We start from the raw sequence: 18,573 nt of genomic DNA, 5'->3' as shown, positions 1-18,573 counted from the left end.
CCGGGTTATTAATTCTCCCAAAATTCTCCAATGCTCTTAGCTCTGATGTCTTCGGATTAGTCAGGTCATCTTGTGTGCTTGCTTCCACTTGTAGTTGCCTTTGGATATATATGCCCAAGAATCACATCACTTCCCACGACAGTCTTTTCATTGCTGTTGCACGCTGAGTTTCCTCAGCCTTAGACGCGCTTGTAACCGCCGAGCAGCAGCGGAAATGTTTGGATTCGCTCGCTCAAGGTTGGGCCTGGGCGCCTCCGAGGTTCTTCGGAATGTTAACCAGCAACAAATTCGTGCCCTTTCTACTTCACCGGTGGCCTTGACCTGGGGAGGCGGCAAGAACAAGACACACTCAGGAGCATCAAAGAGATTTAGTCCGGTCGGGAGAAGCACTGCGATCGCCTTCAAGAGGGGTCAAATTGGCAAAAGACACTTGAATTCGCACATGTCGAGCTCAAGGTTGAACAGGCTGGGCGGCACTGTGATTGAGCGGACTGGCAAGACTGCAAAAGCAATTCGGCGACTGCTGGCTCCATCGCTATAAATTCCAGTCCATACTCCCCTCAGCGCGGCCAAGAACATGCCATCACGCGTCGCTTGGAAGGTGCTAGGACCTATCACGTCCGAGCACGAACCTAGTCAGCCCATCTGATAACCTTTCATCCCTTCTTGGGGAACCTCTTTGGCGGCTCTGATCAACGAAGGCGTCAGACATTTTCACTGTTGCATGGACGCAAGAGCAAGTCTGGTGTCACATGCAGGTACACTATTTGCCAGGACTGGCCAAAGGGTCCCTCTTTCATCCGGCATGTTGACCTCCATCTACCTGAAGCTTCCGCACGCGAGTATTCCGGCGGTCCACTCGAGACCCGCATGCGAAAGCAAGAAGAGCTGGTCGCATTTCACGCTGAAAGAAAGGTAGTTGGATTGGCCGAGGCAGAGTACACGCTGGACTCTCACAAGCGAGATGCCGATTGTTTTAAGGGAACGGCAAGGTGGACTGCTTTGAAGAGCAGTCTGGGATGGAATCCATTGGTTAGCAAGGCCCGGCAATCTCTGCCATTCGCAATTCATCACACTATCTGAAAGAGACCTCAAAGCTGCTTGTTCTGAATCCTGTATTCGTAGAACCAATGGCAACAGTTTTGGAGGCCAATGTCTTACAAGAGTCCTTTGAGAGCTGAATGCATTGCGTGAAATTGCTAAGAGTACAGATTCTATATGTTGCCTGTTAGAAAGAACCGGAGATGCTAGTATGTATGGCTGCAAGAGAGGCCAAAAGGCAAGGCTCAGTCCTGCTTCACGAGCTGAAGTCTGCCCTCCTCGAGCCCCAAGCGACCCTTGATGATGTCGTAGTAGAGCGTCAAAGCTTGCTGTCGGCTCCAGCTCCAGTGCGACGAGAAGGTGCGGACCTTGCGAGCGTCAAAGCGAGGTTTGATACCATTGGTGTACAATTCACCGTGCTCGGTGGAGATCGCATCAAGCTGAGCCTGCGCTGCTTGAAGTTCACCACGGACGGCAGCAGCTTCGCGACCGCCTGCCTTCCCGTCCTCGCCAAGGTAGCGCTGCAGGATCTGGATCTGACGACGGGCGTGCTCGTGCTCTTGCGCACGCAGCTTGTCGAGCTCTTCGCTGCTGATGGCTGCGCCACCTCCACCGCCTCCACCACCGCCGCTGCCACCCTGGTTGAGACTGATGCCTGCTGTTGAAGCGTACGCTTGTACCAACGAGTCAAGCCATGCTTTGGCTTCAGGCTCTGATCCGAGTCGTTTCGCGGGCTCTTGCGTGATGGCGATAAGAAGGACGCCATCGGTGCGGCTTGGTCCGAGACCCCACGCCTTGTTGAGATGAGACTTGAGACTCGACAGATTGAAACCACCAGGAAGCTTGCTGCCCACGAGGCGGGAGACAAGACCAGAAGTGTACTTTCCTAGAGTGCCACTGTAGCCCATGTTGAGCGCCGCGCCAAGCTCCTCAACAGGAAGCTCCTCACCACGCTCAGGCACGGTAGCAAATTCTTCGATCAAGCTTGAGACAATCTCGTTCTGCATGGTAGACTTGCCGCCGACCATGTCCTTGACGGATTTGCTGGGCGAAATCTCGGCAATGGGCTTCTTGAGCTTCTGCGAGAGGATGGCACGAAGCGTGTCGACGGCCTTGAGAGGTTCGTCGGGCACATTGGCGGCAGTACCTCCAACACTAGAAGGAGCAGCCTGTGCAGGTGTTGGCGCCGGTGCAGGTGCGGCGGCAGATGGCGCGGCCGCCGGAGCGTCGTTAGACGCAGGCGCAACATCTGCTTCGGGCTCAGCATCTGCAAAGGCGTAGTACAACGCTTCCTTGTCCTTGCTGGTGCACAGCATTACTCTTCGCTTTCCTCGCGCTTCATCTGACGACTTGTAGAATGCCTTGTGGGTGCGCTGAGCCATGCCGACAAGAGTCGGGCTTGGTCCAAATTCCACGAAGCGCTCGAAGTTGTATGGCTCGCCAAAGAGCAGTTCCTGCGTCCTGATCCATTGCACGGGACTGTATTTGGGTAGAAGGCATTAGTATGGCAGCTCCGTTGAAAAAGGGAAGGGAATGCTCACCTTGCAAACTGGTAGGCAAGCAGCTCCACCACCAAAGTCGTAGTGAGCCTCTGCTCGCGCTCTGGCGTTCCCCAACCGTCACGGTCCCAGTTCTTGAGAACACGATCCAGACGGGGGGAGTCCGTCTGGTTGAAGATGATCTCGGCATAGCTCTTGCTGAGTTCAAACGGCTTGGCGATCAGGTTCGGGATGTACCGATTGATCAGCAGATTCGGGCTCATCCCTTCCATGTTGATACGCTTGGATAGGTACGACCTGAACGGCGCTACACCACCAGTGAGGTATTGCGAGTGGAATGGCACGTCGATACCTGGCAAAGGAATTGTCGCAAAGCCCCTCTGCAGCTGAATCGGTCCCTTCTTAGCTTCCTCCTGCGCGTTAGAGTAGATCTCGGTCACGATCATCTCGAGCTTTTCCTTGACTTCCTCGATGCTCATGATCTCTTGAAGCCGCTTGAGGTCGATCTTCTGGATTTTGATGTAGTTCAGCACATTGGTCATAGTGAGGAGGGTGATGAGTTCACCAGCGATGACCATTTGCTGCCCAGAGACATTGAAGTTGACTGTCTGGATCAAGCGCCCTGAGACACGACCGATAGTGTCGACGACCTCGCCAAAAGCACCGTCGGAGAAAGAGGGTCCGATCCTCGTCGGGTTGCAGGCCATCATTCCGTAGTCACTGCGGCCTTGCGCATCACGCTTGACAGCGCGTTGCATCGTCAGACCACGGTAGAAGACGACATCAACAAGATCCTTAACCTGCAAAACAGCAGCGACCGCAGCCAGACTTGCGTATTCACCCAACGAATGACCTGCAAATGCTGCATCGCTCTTGATGAGACCCCTCTGCTTCATGTCTTGGAAGGCGCTTAGCTCGACCAAAACCAAGGCGATCTGCGCAAACTGAGTGGCAAAGAGCAGGCCGTTCGGCGAATGGAACGTATAGCTCTGGCTGCTCTTGGTGATTTCGGGGAACAATGGCAAGGTGTTGACGTTGCCATTCTCGTCGGTCGCCTCGTATGCCATGGACATGTAGCGATCGCGAATGCCGTGTCCGCGGACACCTCCAAAGTGAACAGTCTTGGTGAGCGGGTTCTGGTTGACGATTTCAAGGATGCTGAAGCCCATGGTTGAGCGCAGATGGTTGTCTGCTTCGTCCCAGAGCGCCTTCGCGGTCACGGACGAGTTGTACAGATCCTGACCCATACCTTGCTCTTGGCTACCTTGTCCAGTAAAGACATAGACAGTTGGCGGTTGAGCAATTTCAGCTTGGCCATCCAAGACTTTTTCTCCGTGTTGGTTGAACGTCTCGACCTTAACAACCTTGTTTCCTGCGTGCATTGCTGTGTGGCGGAGGCGCACCTCAAGCTTGTCGCCGGGTAGAACCATGCCTGTGAAGTTGGCTTGGAAGCTGAGGCACCTCTCCGGATGGCCCTCTGCAGCGACGTCTTCAACATACTTGCGCGTGGCAGCTGATGAGAACAGCCCGTGTGTGATGGTACCAGGCAAGGATGCAAAGTCGGCAAAGTAAGGGTTGACGTGAATGGGGTTGAAGTCGCCAGAAGTCATCGAGTACGGCTCATTTGTTGCAGGCGCAGCGAATGCAGCCGGGGAGTCTGGAGTGATGAGAGAGTATCCATTCTCGACCGGGACGGGTCCTTGAGAGCTGCCGCCAGCGCGCTTGATGTACTCGACGACAGGGTTGCCGTAGCTTACAGACTCTGCTTCGTAGTCGACCTCACCAACTTGTATCAAGTCATCCTTGTAGTCCTTGACATACACACCGCCAGTGGCCTGTACCGCAGAGAAGGAGATGCTGTCCTTGAAGCGATTGACGCTGTCGACATGGAAATGCAGGGTCGTACCAGGCTGCAAGGGAGTGGGTGCAGTCCAGGAGAACCACTCCTTGGCAAGCAAGACAGCAGCATCTGCCTTCGTCTTGACTTCGAACGAGAACCGATCAGATGAGTTCTCGAAGCAGGTGTCAAAGTCGGTGAAGCGCCTGTTGAAGTCCTTCACGTCAGTACTGCCACCTTTTTGATTGAAAAACGTATCAAAAACTTACCCCCGGAAGAAGAAGCTCGAGACGACTTTAATCACGGGCACCATCTTGTCGGCTTCTTGGCGAAGCACGACACCCTCAACAGCGACGGACTTTCCAGTGTCGGAGATCTTGACGCTCTGCACCGACGCCGTGGCGCTGCAGACATCGCCAACGCGAAGTGGCTTGGAGTCTTGCACGGTCTTGAAAGAATTGTTCAGATGAACCAAGCTGAGCAAGTCTGCATCGCAACTGGCCATGAGTGCTTGCATGATAGCCTCCCAGCCTGCGACGATCGCAAAGTCCATGGGAGCGAAGCCCCCAGATTGGAACGAGGCATTGCTGTTGCCAACGATCTGGCAGAATTTCTTGACTGCAGCAGCATCGAGCGTCTTGGACGGGCTGTGGTGCTCTTTGCGCGCGGTCAACGTTTCGACGGAGGGCATGTCCTGGAAGAACCAGAGCCTGCAGAGGAGGATACGGTTTAGACACAAGTTTAGCAAAGCTGCCACGCTTACATCCTACTCACTTCCAATAGAAACGCTTGATGTTCTCATTGCGTGCTGCCACTTCTTCATGGATCAGAGCATAAGGCCGCTCGGGGTGGTAGTGGAAGACGAAAGGAAGGGGTAGCGCTTCGCCCGACCTGTACTCGAAGAGCTGGACCTCGATCTGGTTCCCGCTACGCTTGACTTCAACAGCCTTGAAACCGGCGTCGGTCTTGCCGTACGAACGATGAGCACCGAAAAGGCAGACCTTGGTTGGTTGGCCTTGAGTGTCCCTCGTGACCTCGACGACCTGGCCGGCGCGCGGAGCGAAGACACGAGCGATCGGGTTGTTTATGTAGTTCTTGCCCTGTACAACGCTGACACTAGTAAGTAGAGCGCGCAACCAGGAGGATTCGGGACCGGCGAGCGCCTCTAGCCATGTCTTGGCATCTGGAACCCGCTGTTCGCCGAGTTTGAAGATGGACGTGTTATCACGCGCAAGGGCTTTGATGCCGTACTGGGCGCACAAGTCAGGCATGTTGACCGATAGTGGTGACTTTCCGAGGTAGTCAACGACGGGGACTTTGCTCTCGTCATTGCCGTAGTACCGCTCGAGAAGCAACTTAACCAGCGTTGACTCTACAGTGCCAAGCATCTCCTTGATGGGTACATTGGCGCGGGTGTTGTGACGAGCTGCGACGGGTCCATGCAAGATAGCGACGCGCTGCGGGTCACGGTCAAAGACCGAGTCAAGGTCTTCGGCGTACGACAAGCTGTCCTTCTTGAAGTAGATGGAGAAGTTCTCGTCGAGGACCGGAATGAAGGGTACTGGCTTCTGCCCTGGACGGTTGCAGATGGCGAGGAAAAATGCAACATCCTCGGCGGAGAGCAGCGTATACTGCGCATCCGAGTACTCGGTCAGGAACTTCCTGACGAGCTGCTCGGGCTGCTTGTCGAGCTCGGTGTACGACTGGATCATCGAGACCTTCTTCCCGGCCGTCTCGATGCCGGCAAAACGCTCTTCAACGCGCCTGAGCCAGTCACCCATGAGGTTGCGCAACGAAGGATCGACCCATCGGTTGCAGCGGGAGATGTAAAGCAGGCGCAGCATGCGACGGATGACCTCCTCGTACGTCATCTCCTCCACGCCCTGGGCTGGCTTGCCGTCGAGGTGTTGCGGGAACCATGGTTTCTGGAAGTCAGCGTTGAGGCGCTCGATGACGTAGTCCTTCTTGTCCGCCAGCCAGGCGAGACGCTTCTCCTTGGGCAAGCTGAAGCAGACTTTGTCGAGTTCGTGCCAGAGCTTGATGCCGCGCGTGGCGATCTTGTGGATCGGCTCACCGAGCTCAGACGTGACGGTGATGACACCGCCGGTCTCTTTGTCAAAGGTGCCTTCCCACTTGGTGTCCTCGACACCCTTGGCCTGCACCATCAGCTCCTTGACTTCGTCGTTCGCATGGCCTTCCTTGGCAGTCATGACCCAGGAGCCGAAGAGAACACCGTCAAAGGGCATAGCCTGGACGCCGTACTCCTTGACGCTCCAGTCTCCGGTGAGGTACGGCCAGAAGTCTTCGGCGCTGCCGAAACCGGAGCCGGCGACGAGAATAATGTTAGAGTACTTGCGGATCATGGCGTACGTCGCCAAGATGGGCTGGTGGAAGTCCTCGCACGAGTGGTGACCACCTGCCCGGCCGCCAGTCCATTGCATAAGAATCGGGTAGTCCGGGTTGCTAGCTGCGATGTTGCACACCTGGCGGATGCCATCGACGCTGCCGGGTTTAAAGCTGATGTGCTCGATGCCAGCACTCTTGAGGCCGTCGATGGCCTCCTTGGCCTTCTCAGCAGAGGGGATGCCGGCTGCGCAGCAGAAGCCTTGCAGCGGCAGGCCTTCCTTGCGCATTTCCTGCCACAGCGGCAGCTGGAAGCCCCACTGGCGCTGGTTGATGTAAAGGCAGTTGAGCGTCAGACCTTGACCTGGCTCGACCTGTCGTTGGATCTCGGCGACCTTGGCACGGAGCGCCTTGGGGTTGTAATGCCCACCGCCGGCCAACTCAATGTGGTAGCCGGCGTTGAGGGTGGCAACGTTGAAGCCGGCCTGGACTGTGCTGGGCGTCATGCCGGGGACCATGATGTTCGGGCGGCCGAGAATCCTGCTCATGGGCGTGTCGATCTGGAGCGCGCCGCTGCGCGTCTTGACGAGCTTGGGCGCGAATGCATCGGCCCAGTTGACCTCGCGCTCGACGTTGGCAAGGCTGTACAGCTCATGGCTGCGCGCATGGCGGCCGGACGGGATCAGCATGCGCACGCCTTTTCCTTCGAGGTTGCGGGCGGTGAGGCCACCGATGCCGGAGAGGCCACCTGTACCAAAGTCGATGCAGTGCGTTACATCGTCCGAAAGAGCGACGACGCGCATCCAGAAGATGTGCTGCGTGAAGATCTGGTCACAGATGGACTTGAGCAGCGCGCGGCCGTCTGGCAGCTTGCTAATGTCGCTAGCGTTCTCGGTGTGCAGGACGCTGACGCTAAGTTCCGCGGGTTCCCATAAGCTTGCACCGCCCGCATAGTCCTTCTCCAGCACGAGGTCGGTGCTGCCAGCAAGGTAGGACGAGTGGTACGGCACGCTGATGGGCAGGAAGCGCGCGTTGAAGACAGGTTTGCGCTTGCTGAACGGGATCCTAGTCTGGTCGACGCCATCATCTGCGCGCACGGTGCGGAGGCTGCTGACGAGGCCGAAGAGAGAACGCGGGAAGCCCGTGACGACAAAGTTGCGCGGGCCGTTGAAGAGCGAGATTTGGACCTTCTTATCTTCGTCAAGGTACGTGTTGGTCTTGCAGATGTACGCCTCGAGCGCGGCCTGCGGCAGGCCGGTCACGCTAAGCATCGGCGTTGGCACACCCTCGCCACCGTCGACGGCGTCGGCGATGAGCGCCGGCTCGAGCGTGACAGATGGGAACGCCTCTTGGCCGCGCTTACCGATGTGGAAGAGGAGGCCGACAGCCTTGACGACGTTGGTGGCGAACTGGTCGTGCGAGCCAGACGCGCTGAGCACGACGGCGGAGATGACGCCCTGGCTGTGCCCGGTGGCGCCACGGATGCGCTCGCGGAACTGGCCCGGAGTGAGGCCGGCGGCGCGGCAAACGACGAGGTATTGTAGGAGCTGCGTCAGGCCGATCAGCGGCAGACTCAACGGGCTGCTGGCGAGGTACGCGACAGGCGGGCGTGGGACGCTGCCCGTCAGCCAGCCGTGCACGTCGAGGCCGTGCGTGTAGAAGGGGGCGAAGCCCTGGGCGGTCGCTTCATCAGCGAGCGCTTGCAGCACCTTGGTTGCCGCGCGGACCGTCGCGCTGAGCAGCGGCCTGTACACATTGAAAAGGGCTTGCAACTCGTCAAAGTACACCTGCAGAAGTGGCATGAGTTATGAGACGTGTCAGTGTATCACGCTAGAGCGGTTCCATTGCTTCCAGCAGTGCATGTACGTACCTCGTTGCTGCCTTGGCCTCCAAAGATGCCAAAAACGGTAGCCTGGCCCTGTTCGGCGAGGGTGAAAAGCTTGGGAGTCGGCAAAACGGGCGTGGGGACGTCCTTGTCACCGGAGACTGCGACTTTCTCGAGCAGCGCAAACGCCTCAAAGTAGGCACGGACGACCGTGTCGCGCGATTCGGCGTCGAACTTGCTGGCGAGAGTGTGGATCTCTTGGACCTGTGCGTTGCGCTTGAGCTGCGCGGCGAGCGGGTCGTCCGACTCGCTTGTTGGCGTCGACTCAGAGCTGTTGCTGACGCTGCTCGCGAGTGAGCCGATCAGGCTCTGCGAAGAGCGATCGTTGACCGCTGCAGAGCCGGGGACGATGCAGTGGAGAAACTGGGCATTGAAAAAGGCCCAGGTGCTCTGGAGCACGCCGAGGTCGTGCTTGCTGACGGCGATCGAGTGGGCGCTGCTCCTGGCGCTCCCGGTGCGTGCCTTGTCGCATACGTACTGCATGAACTGGGCGGTGAGTAGAATCTGCGCCTCGCGATCCTTAATGCGGCGCTGCTCCTTGATGGTGATTGCGTCTTGACCGTTCGAGCCGTCGTCGTTGCCGACTTGGTCATCTGTGCCCTCGCCGGCATCATCGACGGCGGCGGCTTCGCCCTCGCCAGCAGGGGTAGAGCTGGAGAGCTGGCGCAGGAAGTCGTCGCGCAGGGCATCGGCTGCGATCCACGCTTCGTATGGCGACGCGGGGACGGGAATGCGGACGTAGGTGCGCTTCCCGGCATGCAAGGTGAGCGAGCGGAAGGATGCGGCGGAGGAACTTGCCGAAGCGGACATGGTGTGTGTAGTGGGAGTCGAGACTTGCACGAAGCTGTCCTCTGACTCGGTGCGGTTGTTGGACGAGTTGTTGCTGCCAGGCATGGCGGCCTCGTTTCTAGGAGGGTGAGCGGGTCGCTCCTGGACGCGGTATTGGTCTATGCGTGCGTCCTTTGCCCAATGCCACCAAGGGTGAGGTAGAATCCGAAGCCTGGCTCTCTCTCTGGAAGGACAGGCGGGATGGTGCTGATCGGTGGAGGGACGGACACGAGAGATGGAAGGCAAGAGGATTCTTTGAGGGTGGTCCCTGTATAAAGGTGTGATATATCTGACGCACTCCCTCAGCTGTGGAGTTTGCGGTCGGGAGTGTGGGAGTGAGCTGCGTGCAAAAAAGGGTCACTCGCAAGCGCGTTCACAATGTCCACGACGAACTGAGCGCCTGGCAACCAACCGAAACGCACGGCGTTCAATGGATTTATCGAACCCAGCTGCTGCTCCTGTTTTGCGGTTATGGATGGGGTGGGCTGCACCAGAATTGACGTACCTTCCTTCTTCGGTCTGCAGCACAAGCTCCACTGTAACCCGCGAATTCGCACTGTCTACCACCGCGAGCCAATGTTCCCATCCATGGGGTGCAGTGTGTGCACGGGCCCACCCGGCTGGTAAGAAAAAGGAACTGAGAGTGTCTGAGAAAACCTTGGGGTTTGGGCCACGAGGGCTTTTCTTTTGTGCTTGATTGCCCGAATGGGGGAGCGGAACGCTCTCAACAAAGGCACACTCTATACTCTGCGGTACCGCGGCCCAGCTGGAAGAAAAAATCGTCGGTGCGGGCTGCGCTTAGCGGCATTAGAGCAGTGTTCAAGATAAGATAACTACTTGTCGTCCTCGGCTCGGCGCATCGATCGCTCTTCGCCCGCGCGAAAATTGTGTTGGGCCACAAACTCCCCAAGTGGTTCATGCACACTCTACACTCTGCTTTTCTCTCGCGCACACGCCCGAATCTTTTCACTGTGTACATACAGGCACGCGCAAGGGCCCCAGCCGGGTCATACACAAGTCCACAGCCAGTTCCAAACGCAGCAAGGGGGCAAGCCAGTTTCATTGCAGTCTGGAGACGTTGCCTCTTTCGTTCACGCCCGGGTTGGATGAAGGGAGTCTGTGGGTGTGCGGGAGAGAGAGAGCCTGTGCGCTTTTGCCATTGATTCCATCCATTCCTCTCATCTTTCTTTCTTGTGCGCATGGGCCTTCCTTTCCACTTCTCCCAGACCGAACGCTGCACTTCCCATCCTCCCCGGAGTTTCCTGATGGCAGTCCGCTCTGGGTTCGCACTTTCGCCCTCGTCGTATCGCACCAGCCGCTGCTGCTTGGGACTGAAGTCTCTGCTGGGATAGAACCGAGCAGACAGATAGACAGACACCCTGGCTTCTCATATACAAGCTACTATTCCTCCCATCACCATCTGCGAGCCCGCTGTTCGTCTTTCCATCCTCTGACCCTTGTCCTCGTCGCTGCTGCCGCTGCTGAACGTACACTTTAACCAGCACCAGCGCGGTACACCCGCGTGCACTCCACCCGGCCCCACCCTCGACGCTGTACCTCACAGCACTCGGCGCGATAGGAAGCGGGCTCCCCGGGAAACCCACATCGCACGCTCCCACACCAGGCGTAGAGCCGACAGCAGCGTCGCCATGTCCGCATCAACCAGCTCCGCATGGAGCGATGGCCCCTCTTCGGCGCTCTCGCGCGAGCTTACAGCCAAATGCATCTCCATCATCAACCGCGCTGACCCGGATCTCGTGCGCTTCATGAAGGCGCAACTCGCCAAGGTCAACCCAGAGCAGGGTCCCACGTACGCGCTGCTCGACCACTTTGGCGCCGAGCTCGTTGCCAACTGCGAGGAGGCCATCGGGACCCCGCCCGTCTGGAAGGAGGTCCACGCGCCGACGGCACCGACGACTGAGATCGACAGCAAGGGTAACATCGTCTACCACGAGGCCAAGCGCGAGGGCGTTCGCAAGCTCGAAGCCTACGTCAAGGAGATGGCCGCCGGCACGCGCGGCAGTAACGCCTCGGCGCTCGCGCAGGTCAACGTCGAGCGCGCGCAGGAGAACATCGCCAAGCTCTGGACGCTCATCCGCAACGAGCCCTCAGTCAGCAAGCTGGGAAAGGCCACCATCAAGTCGCTTTACAGCGAAGTCGTCCGTTCCCTCGGGCAGTCCGGCTCCGCCACCGGCGCCGCCGGCAGCTCCGCAGCGGCTGCCAAGAAGCCCCTCTCGGCGCGCAGGGAAAGCGGCAGCCGCACGTCCATCGTCAGCGGCATGACCGCTGCGCCGGAGTTCTCCATCCCAGACGACAGGCAGCCGTTCCTCAACATTCAACGCAAGGTCGCCGGCAGGTGGCAGAGCAGCGCCAAGCTTACCAGTGTCTACTTCAGCTTACTCGGCGAGATGGCCAAAGAGGGTCTCACTTTCGAGAACAAGAATGCTCTGGTGAGTGCTTCTCCCAAGATCTTCATCGGCAATGATCTTCGACTGACAGATTGCTCCTCCGACGGCATGCACAGCTCACTGGTGTCGGGAAAGGCTCAATCGGTCTCGAGATGGTTAAGGGTCTCCTCGCAGGCGGCGCACGCGTGATCATCACCACTTCATCCTACTCGCGCAAGACATGCGAGTTCTACCAGAACATCTACCAGGAGGTCGGCTCCCGCGGCTCGTCGCTCACCATCCTGCCGTTCAACGGCGCGTCGAAAGCCGACGTGCAGAGCCTCGCGGACTACATCTACGACACGATGAACATCGACCTCGACCACGTCTACGCCGGCGCCGCCATCTCGGAGCAAGGCATGCCGATCGACCAGATCGGTGACAAGAGCGAGCTGGCACACCGCCTGATGCTCACCAACGTCATCCGCCTACTCGGTGCCATCAAGGCCAAGAAGGAGCAAAAGCACTTCAATTCGCGCCCTACGACTATCATCCTCCCGCTGTCGCCCAACCACGGCATCTTTGGCGGCGACGGCCTCTACTCTGAGTCCAAGATCGGCCTCGAAACGCTCGCCAACCGCTGGTCCTCCGAGGGCTGGTCCGATTACTTGTCCATTACCGGCGCGTGCATCGGTTGGGTTCGTGGAACAGGTCTCATGGAACAGTCTAACATCGTAGCGCAGTCACTCGAGAAGATGGGCATGCGCACGTTCAGCAGCATCGAGATGGCCTTCAACCTGCTCGGCCTGCTGCACCCGGTCTTTTCCTCCGTCGCACAGGTCGAGCCAGTCCTCGCGGACCTCGGCGGCGGATTCGACCGCATCCCGGACCTGGCAGCCAAGACGGCATCGCTGCGACAGGGCCTGCAGGAGGAGGCGATGCGCAAGCGCGCCATCAACCTCGACGCCTCGGCCGACTTCAAGGTGATCAAGGGTGCCGCGGCTGAGGCCCTGCACCAAAAGGTGTATGTACAGCCGCGTGCCAACTTCCGCTTTGCGCAGCCCGGTATCCTCGGGTCATACAAGGACCTACGCTCCATCGCCAAGCTTGATGCGCCGATCGATTTGGACAAGGTCGTCGTCTGCACCGGCTTTGCCGAGGTCGGACCTTGGGGCTCCGCTCGCACGCGCTGGGAAATGGAGGCGCGCGGCGAGTTTACCATCGAGGGCACGATCGAGATGGCCTGGATCATGGGCTTCATCAAGCACCACAATGGCCCCCTCAAGAACGGCGCCAAGTCCTACGTCGGTTGGGTCGATGCCAAGAGCGGCGAGCCGGTCGAGGACAAGGACATTAAGGCCAAGTATGAGAAGGAGATCACTGAGCATGCCGGCGTACGCCTGATTGAGCCCGAGCTCTTTGGCGGTTACGACCCCAAGAAGAAGGGCTTCATGCAGGAGATCGAACTCAACCACGATCTGGAACCGATCGAGGTCTCTGCAGAGGAGGCGGCCAAGTTCAAGCGCGAGCACGGCGACAAGGTCGACGCGTGGGAGGACGCAGCGGCGGGCGCTTGGTTCGTCATGTTCAAGAAGGGCGCGCGCATCCTGGTCCCCAAGGCCATCGCGTTCAGCCGCCTCGTCGCCGGCCAGATCCCGACCGGCTGGAGCGGCAAGCGGTACGGCATCCCCGAGGACATCGTCGCCAACGTCGACCGCACGACGCTCTGGGCACTCGTCTGCACCGCCGAGGCGCTCGTCATGTCCGGTCTCGGAGGCAGCGCGTACGAGCTGTACAAGTACGTCCACCCTTCGCACGTCGGCACCTCTCTCGGTTCCGGCATGGGCGGCCAGTCGTCCATGCACAAGATGTTCATCGATCGCGTCAAGGAGCTCGAGGTGAGCCAGGATATCCTGCAGGAGACGTTCATCAACACCGTCGCCGGCTGGTGCAACCTGCTGCTCCTGTCCTCGTCCGGTCCCGTCAAGATCCCCGTCGGCGCATGCGCAACCGGTCTGCAGAGTATCGAGATCGCCTCCGAGACCATCTTGGCCGGCAAAGCGAAGGTGATGATCGCCGGCGGTTTCGACGACCTGTCAGAGGAGGGCTCGTATGAATTTGCCAACATGAAGGCCACCTCGAACGCTATCGACGAGCTCGCTGCCGGCCGCGAGCCCTCTGAGATGTCACGTCCGACGACGCGCAGCAGGAGCGGCTTCATGGAGTCGCAAGGCTGTGGTGTGCAGATCCTCATGAGCGCGCGCCAGGCCATCGAAATGGGCTGCCCGATCCAAGGTGTCGTTGCGTACTCCAGCACTCACACCGACAAACAAGGTCGCTCCATCCCTGCACCCGGCCACGGTGTCATGTCTGCCGCTGCACCGCTCCAGAAAGCTCTAGCCGGATGGGGTCTCACCGCGGACGATATCGGTGTCATCAGCATGCACGGTACCAGTACGGTTGCCAACGACAAGAACGAGTCGCACGTCTACCAGCGTGAGTTGCGAATGCAAGAACGGTCTGGCTGCTGACCTTCTGTGCTTCAAGCTTACTAATTTTCTTTTCCTGCGCCTGCGTCCGCAGAGATGTTCGAGAAGATGGGCCGCACGCCTGGTCTTGCCGTCCCCGTCATGGCTCAGAAGTGGATCTGCGGTCACGCCAAGGGAGGTGCGGCTGCATGGGCGCTGAACGGCGTGATGCAAAGCGTGCTGAGCTCCGTCGTGGCAGGCAACCGCAACGCCGATGATATTTCACCCGAGCTGCAAAAGTACACGTACTTGCTCTACAACTCGCACAGCATCCAGCGCACGCCGCAGGATTTGAACGCAGCACTCGTGACCTCATTCGGTTTCGGTCAGGTGGGCGGTGTCATTCTCGTACTGCACCCTGGCCATCTCCTGGGCCGCTTGAGTCCGGAGGAGCACGAGAAGTACGAAAAGATGCGCAAGTACCGCCAGGGAAGGACCTACGCACGCATGCACAGCGCGCTCACCAAGGAAGACCTGGTGCGCGTCGAGAGCGCTCCGCCATACCCTGCCGATCTGGAGGACGAGGTGCTGCTGAACCTCAACGCGCGCGCTTCCGACCTGCCCGGTGGTACGTACGGTTTCAAGAAGCCGCTGGCTGCCCCGCCTGCCGATGCGATCATCCCCGACTTTAATAAGGCGCCAGAGGCGGTCCAACAGGAGGCCAACTTGTCAAATATGATGCAAGGTATTCAAGGTGTCGGTATCGACGTTGAAAAGGTGTCGACCTTCCCATCGGATAACGAAGCATTCCTTCAGAGAAAGTGAGTTAAAACACTTTCCCATTCTCCGCTGCCTGCGCACCTACTGATTGCTTCCCTTTGCGCTCATCTTTAAGCTTTACGCAAGCCGAAATCGACTACTGTCGCGCTCAGCCGGACCCACGTGCTTCTTTCTGCGGCCGCTTCTGCGCTGCCGAAGCCGTATTCAAGGCAATGGGCGTCCCGTCCAAGGGTGCGGCGGCGTCGATGAAGGAGATCGAGATCGTCTCGACGCCGGAAGGCCCCCAGGTCAAGTTGCACGGCGAGGCGGCCAAGGCCGCGCCCGGCTTCAAGTTTGCAATCAGCTTGTCGCACTCAGAGGACTCAGCCGTTGCCATCGCTCACAAGCTGCCTGCATGATCATGTTGATCGTTAAGGCTGTCGTTGCATCGTCTCATTCGTCACCAGCGTCAGTCGCAGGCGTCCGCCGCTTAGGCAGTACGTTCGGGTTTTCGGTCCATGCCACATTTTTCTTTTCGTTTGAGCAGCACAAATGTATCAGTTCACATACTTCGCAATTCAATAGAGTACGGCATCCCAAGGGCGTGAATAGAGGCTAGGATCATCGCGCCCACAAGCTTGGCGTCAATTCGCCAACGACGGCGCCGCGTAAACTTGCTCGCTGGTGCATAATAGCCACCTGTTAGCGCAGTCGCTGTATAGCAGAGGAGGACTTTAAGGTCCTGCGTGAGCTCAGTCAGCAAACTCCCGCAGACCGAACTTCATTTGCGCGCCAACGTGACAAGTGTGTAGCGCTCGATCTGGTACCTCAACCAAGCCGGCTCGCAGCATTCAAATGGGCGAGGTTCGACCGTCCGAGTGATGCGCTGATACAACCACCACTGGCAAGGAGGTAAACGCTGTGAATGTGAGGGAGCTGTTGAAGTAGTCAACAAGGTCAACGGGCCCCAGCTTGACTTCTCATCCAGGTTTCATTCAACCCTTTTCGGGTACACTTCCCAGGCCCCACGACTCGGAACGCGGGCAGCATGTGACGGTCATTGCCAGCTGCGTCTGCCTTCCGTATATTTAATTGTAGCGAGAAGGACTCTGACTCATCACTTCTGCTGAAACGACCGAAGAGCATTTAGATTTGCGCGTCAAAGCATTCATAGTGTTCCAGGCTGGCACAGCTGGCAGGAAGAGGTGTGCACGAATAAAGCATCGCAGTATTACGCACTCCGGGTTCTGGGCGCGGAGGGCAGAACTGCATACAAACAAAAAGGCAGGCAAACACCCCAGCCAGGGCGGAATTCACTTTCTTCTGTGCTGACGGCGATTTCATCAGATCGACTCCAACGCGCTCCTCGACATCAACCTCTTTCCCTCTCCTTCATCACAATTGGAGCTTAGCTTTGGGGAAAACACGCAGGGCTGCTCGGCCATCGTGCAAAACAGCCATGATTCGCGGTGCAACATGTCTTGCGTCGACGTCCGCGTCCATTGTTCTTGCGTCAGACCTCGCCAGCACGTAAGTATGCAGACTCGAACCTCAGTCTTCCCGCTCGTATCTCGTTCCTTTCTTCGGACGGAGGGGCTTGCGTTTGGGGTCCTGGTGCTGACACATTACTACATCTCGCTCATGGCCGCAGCTCAAGATTATCTCTGCGAAGCATTTCAGCAGAAGCTTACCGGCTGCGACCGCGAAGGACACCATGGGCAGTGGCGTCCGCACCGCCCTGCCGATCCCTCTTGACTCACACGACAGTACTGCACCAGCATGCTCAACTCTCCGAAAAGCAGTCGCAAGGACCTGACCAACTGCCTTATCCCCCTCCCGCCTCCTCCTTGGCTAAGCGGCGAAAAGTCGCTGTTACGCCTACACTTGCGAAGCCTGGTCCAACACGCGATGTCATCAACGAATCAGAGCAGCAGCAGCTCGCACAATCCCAAGAGGTGCAGCCGCCAGCATTTCAAGCCGACGGCAAGAACACCACAGTAATCAGCAAGCAGGACTCGAAGCCTGTCTCGGTGGTGCTTTCGAGCGGCGCTCCGCTTCTGCCAGATCAGCAGCCACCAACCTCGTTGCGGGCAAGGTTGAAGGGCTTGTGGCAGATGGCTAAGCAGCTGTTCCGCTTCTACTTTCAAGGGCTCAAGCAAATATGGAAGAATCGTAACGAGGTCGTCGAGCTCAAGCGGCGCGTCCGACAGGAGGGATATGTGTTGAACCGCGCGGATAGGATTTTGATGTATGATGACTCGCAGGCTCTCGCTTCTTTCCATCCCTGCCGGCGCTGATTTCCCCCTCTTACGTCTCTTTCCGGGAACTTTGCAGTCGAACGCACTCGTCTGACATGCGCAAGCTGCCACTCTTTGCGGCAATCCTGATCATCCTCGAGGAGATCCTCCCGATCGTGGTGATCTACATGCCGAGCCTACTTCCCTCCACCTGCGTTCTGCCCTCCCAGCTCGAGTCGATCTACTCGAGCGCCGAGCTGACCAAGCACCGCGTCGTCGGAGAGCTGCGCGACGCGACGAGCGAAGTCCAGCCGATCCTCGCTGCAGCCGCGGCCGAGGGCACGGACGTCAAAGTTGGCGCGCTTAACCAGCTCAGCCGGCCGACGCTCGTCAAGCTTGCGACGCTCTTTGGCCTCTCCACCTCGCTGGCTCCGGCGGGCATCTTGCGCAGCCGCCTCGAGGCGCACCTTAGGTACCTGCGCGAAGACGACGAGCTCATGGCGCAGGGCCAGGGTTTCAATGCTGTCCCGCAGGACAAGATCGGGCTCGTCAAAGCCTGCGAAGAACGTGGGCTGCGCGCTATCGGCCTGTCTAATGCATCGCAGTTTGCAGGTGAGTCAAGAGGAGGCACGCTGACCAGACTTGTGGACGTGGACGTCAGGCTCAAACCTCCGCCTGGCACCCTTTGTTCTCGCAGCTCTTCAACGCTGGGTGGAACGCAGCACCGGCTCCCCCTCTCCGTCCACGACTCCTTCCACCGCAGACAGCGGTGCGCACTTGCTCTTCCTCCCGCTCGCGCTCTACGCCGACGAGGGTATCGCCGAGCTCCGGCTCAAGGCAGAGGCCGACGCGCAGAAGGGCATTATCAAGCGCACGATGGAGGTCATGAGCTCGGTCATGCAGGAGGACAGCGTGGCGCAGGAGCAGAAGAACAAGCTTGGGCAGGAAGCAGAGGGCAAGGGAGCGGGAGCCGCCGCCTCTTTTGCCGGTCGGCGAGAAGGGAAAGGGCAGACGGAAGCGAAGGGCCATTAATGCATCGCATTTGTTTGGGGTTTGGGATAGACTGACAGGACAATGCATCGTGGAGCGACACGCTAGCTCACCCGCAAGTGTGTGCATCGCACTACCTATGGATCACAGGCTGCCGCTGAGCTCCGCTCAGAACAGACTTGTTTCTGGAGTAGATGAGCGTGGAAGTGTCTTTACGAGCTTGCACCTGCTTTCCTCTGGCGCTCCTGTGTCTTTCTGGCAGTTTTGTTAAGCTAAAGAAAGCCCTGAGGCGTGGGGCA

At 58.5% G+C, this 18,573-nt stretch overlaps 3 protein-coding genes across 3 annotated transcripts; 2 read left to right on the top strand and 1 right to left on the bottom strand.

Moving 5' to 3' along the window:
• Positions 1 to 1,167: 1,167 nt before the first annotated feature.
• Positions 1,168 to 9,884, bottom strand: K437DRAFT_273590 (uncharacterized protein). Its single transcript, XM_013388470.1, has 5 exons — positions 8,591 to 9,884; positions 5,152 to 8,507; positions 4,647 to 5,087; positions 2,583 to 4,583; positions 1,168 to 2,520 (listed from the first exon to the last, which is right to left on the bottom strand). Exons 1-5 carry the CDS (start codon positions 9,497 to 9,499, stop codon positions 1,287 to 1,289), a joined length of 7,941 nt encoding a protein of 2,646 aa, XP_013243924.1. The 5' UTR covers positions 9,500 to 9,884; the 3' UTR covers positions 1,168 to 1,286.
• Positions 9,885 to 11,082: 1,198 nt separating this feature from the next.
• K437DRAFT_222992 (thiolase-like protein) lies at positions 11,083 to 15,466 on the top strand (the record flags this gene model as incomplete). The annotated part of the gene is made up of 4 exons (XM_013388469.1): positions 11,083 to 11,883; positions 11,958 to 14,316; positions 14,404 to 15,109; positions 15,184 to 15,466. The coding sequence occupies 4 exons, from the start codon at positions 11,083 to 11,085 to the stop codon at positions 15,464 to 15,466; spliced, it is 4,149 nt and encodes a 1,382-aa protein (XP_013243923.1).
• Positions 15,467 to 16,439: 973 nt separating this feature from the next.
• On the top strand, positions 16,440 to 18,552 carry K437DRAFT_91409 (uncharacterized protein). The gene is made up of 4 exons (XM_013388468.1): positions 16,440 to 16,577; positions 16,699 to 17,295; positions 17,382 to 17,896; positions 17,982 to 18,552. The coding sequence occupies exons 1-4, from the start codon at positions 16,507 to 16,509 to the stop codon at positions 18,314 to 18,316; spliced, it is 1,518 nt and encodes a 505-aa protein (XP_013243922.1). The 5' UTR covers positions 16,440 to 16,506; the 3' UTR covers positions 18,317 to 18,552.
• Positions 18,553 to 18,573: the final 21 nt, after the last annotated feature.

Source organism: Tilletiaria anomala, assembly GCF_000711695.1.
Source record: "Tilletiaria anomala UBC 951 chromosome Unknown K437scaffold_28, whole genome shotgun sequence".
Taxonomy (NCBI): Eukaryota; Fungi; Basidiomycota; class Exobasidiomycetes; order Georgefischeriales; family Tilletiariaceae; genus Tilletiaria; species Tilletiaria anomala.
Note: the sequence above shows the minus strand (reverse complement) of the source record. Positions and strands in the feature narration are given on the sequence as shown.

Coding starts and splice junctions, on each gene's coding strand:
- K437DRAFT_273590 (XM_013388470.1), bottom strand. CDS start 9,499: ATGCCTGGCAGCAACAACTCGTCCAACAACCGCACCGAGTCAGAGGAC. Junction 5,088..5,151: donor ATCAAGCGTTTCTATTGGAA/GTGAGTAGGATG, acceptor CCTCCTCTGCAG/GCTCTGGTTCTTCCAGGACA. Junction 2,521..2,582: donor CTTGCCTACCAGTTTGCAAG/GTGAGCATTCCC, acceptor ACCCAAATACAG/TCCCGTGCAATGGATCAGGA.
- K437DRAFT_91409 (XM_013388468.1), top strand. CDS start 16,507: ATGATTCGCGGTGCAACATGTCTTGCGTCGACGTCCGCGTCCATTGTT. Junction 17,296..17,381: donor CGCGCGGATAGGATTTTGAT/GTATGATGACTC, acceptor GGAACTTTGCAG/TCGAACGCACTCGTCTGACA. Junction 17,897..17,981: donor TAATGCATCGCAGTTTGCAG/GTGAGTCAAGAG, acceptor TTGTTCTCGCAG/CTCTTCAACGCTGGGTGGAA.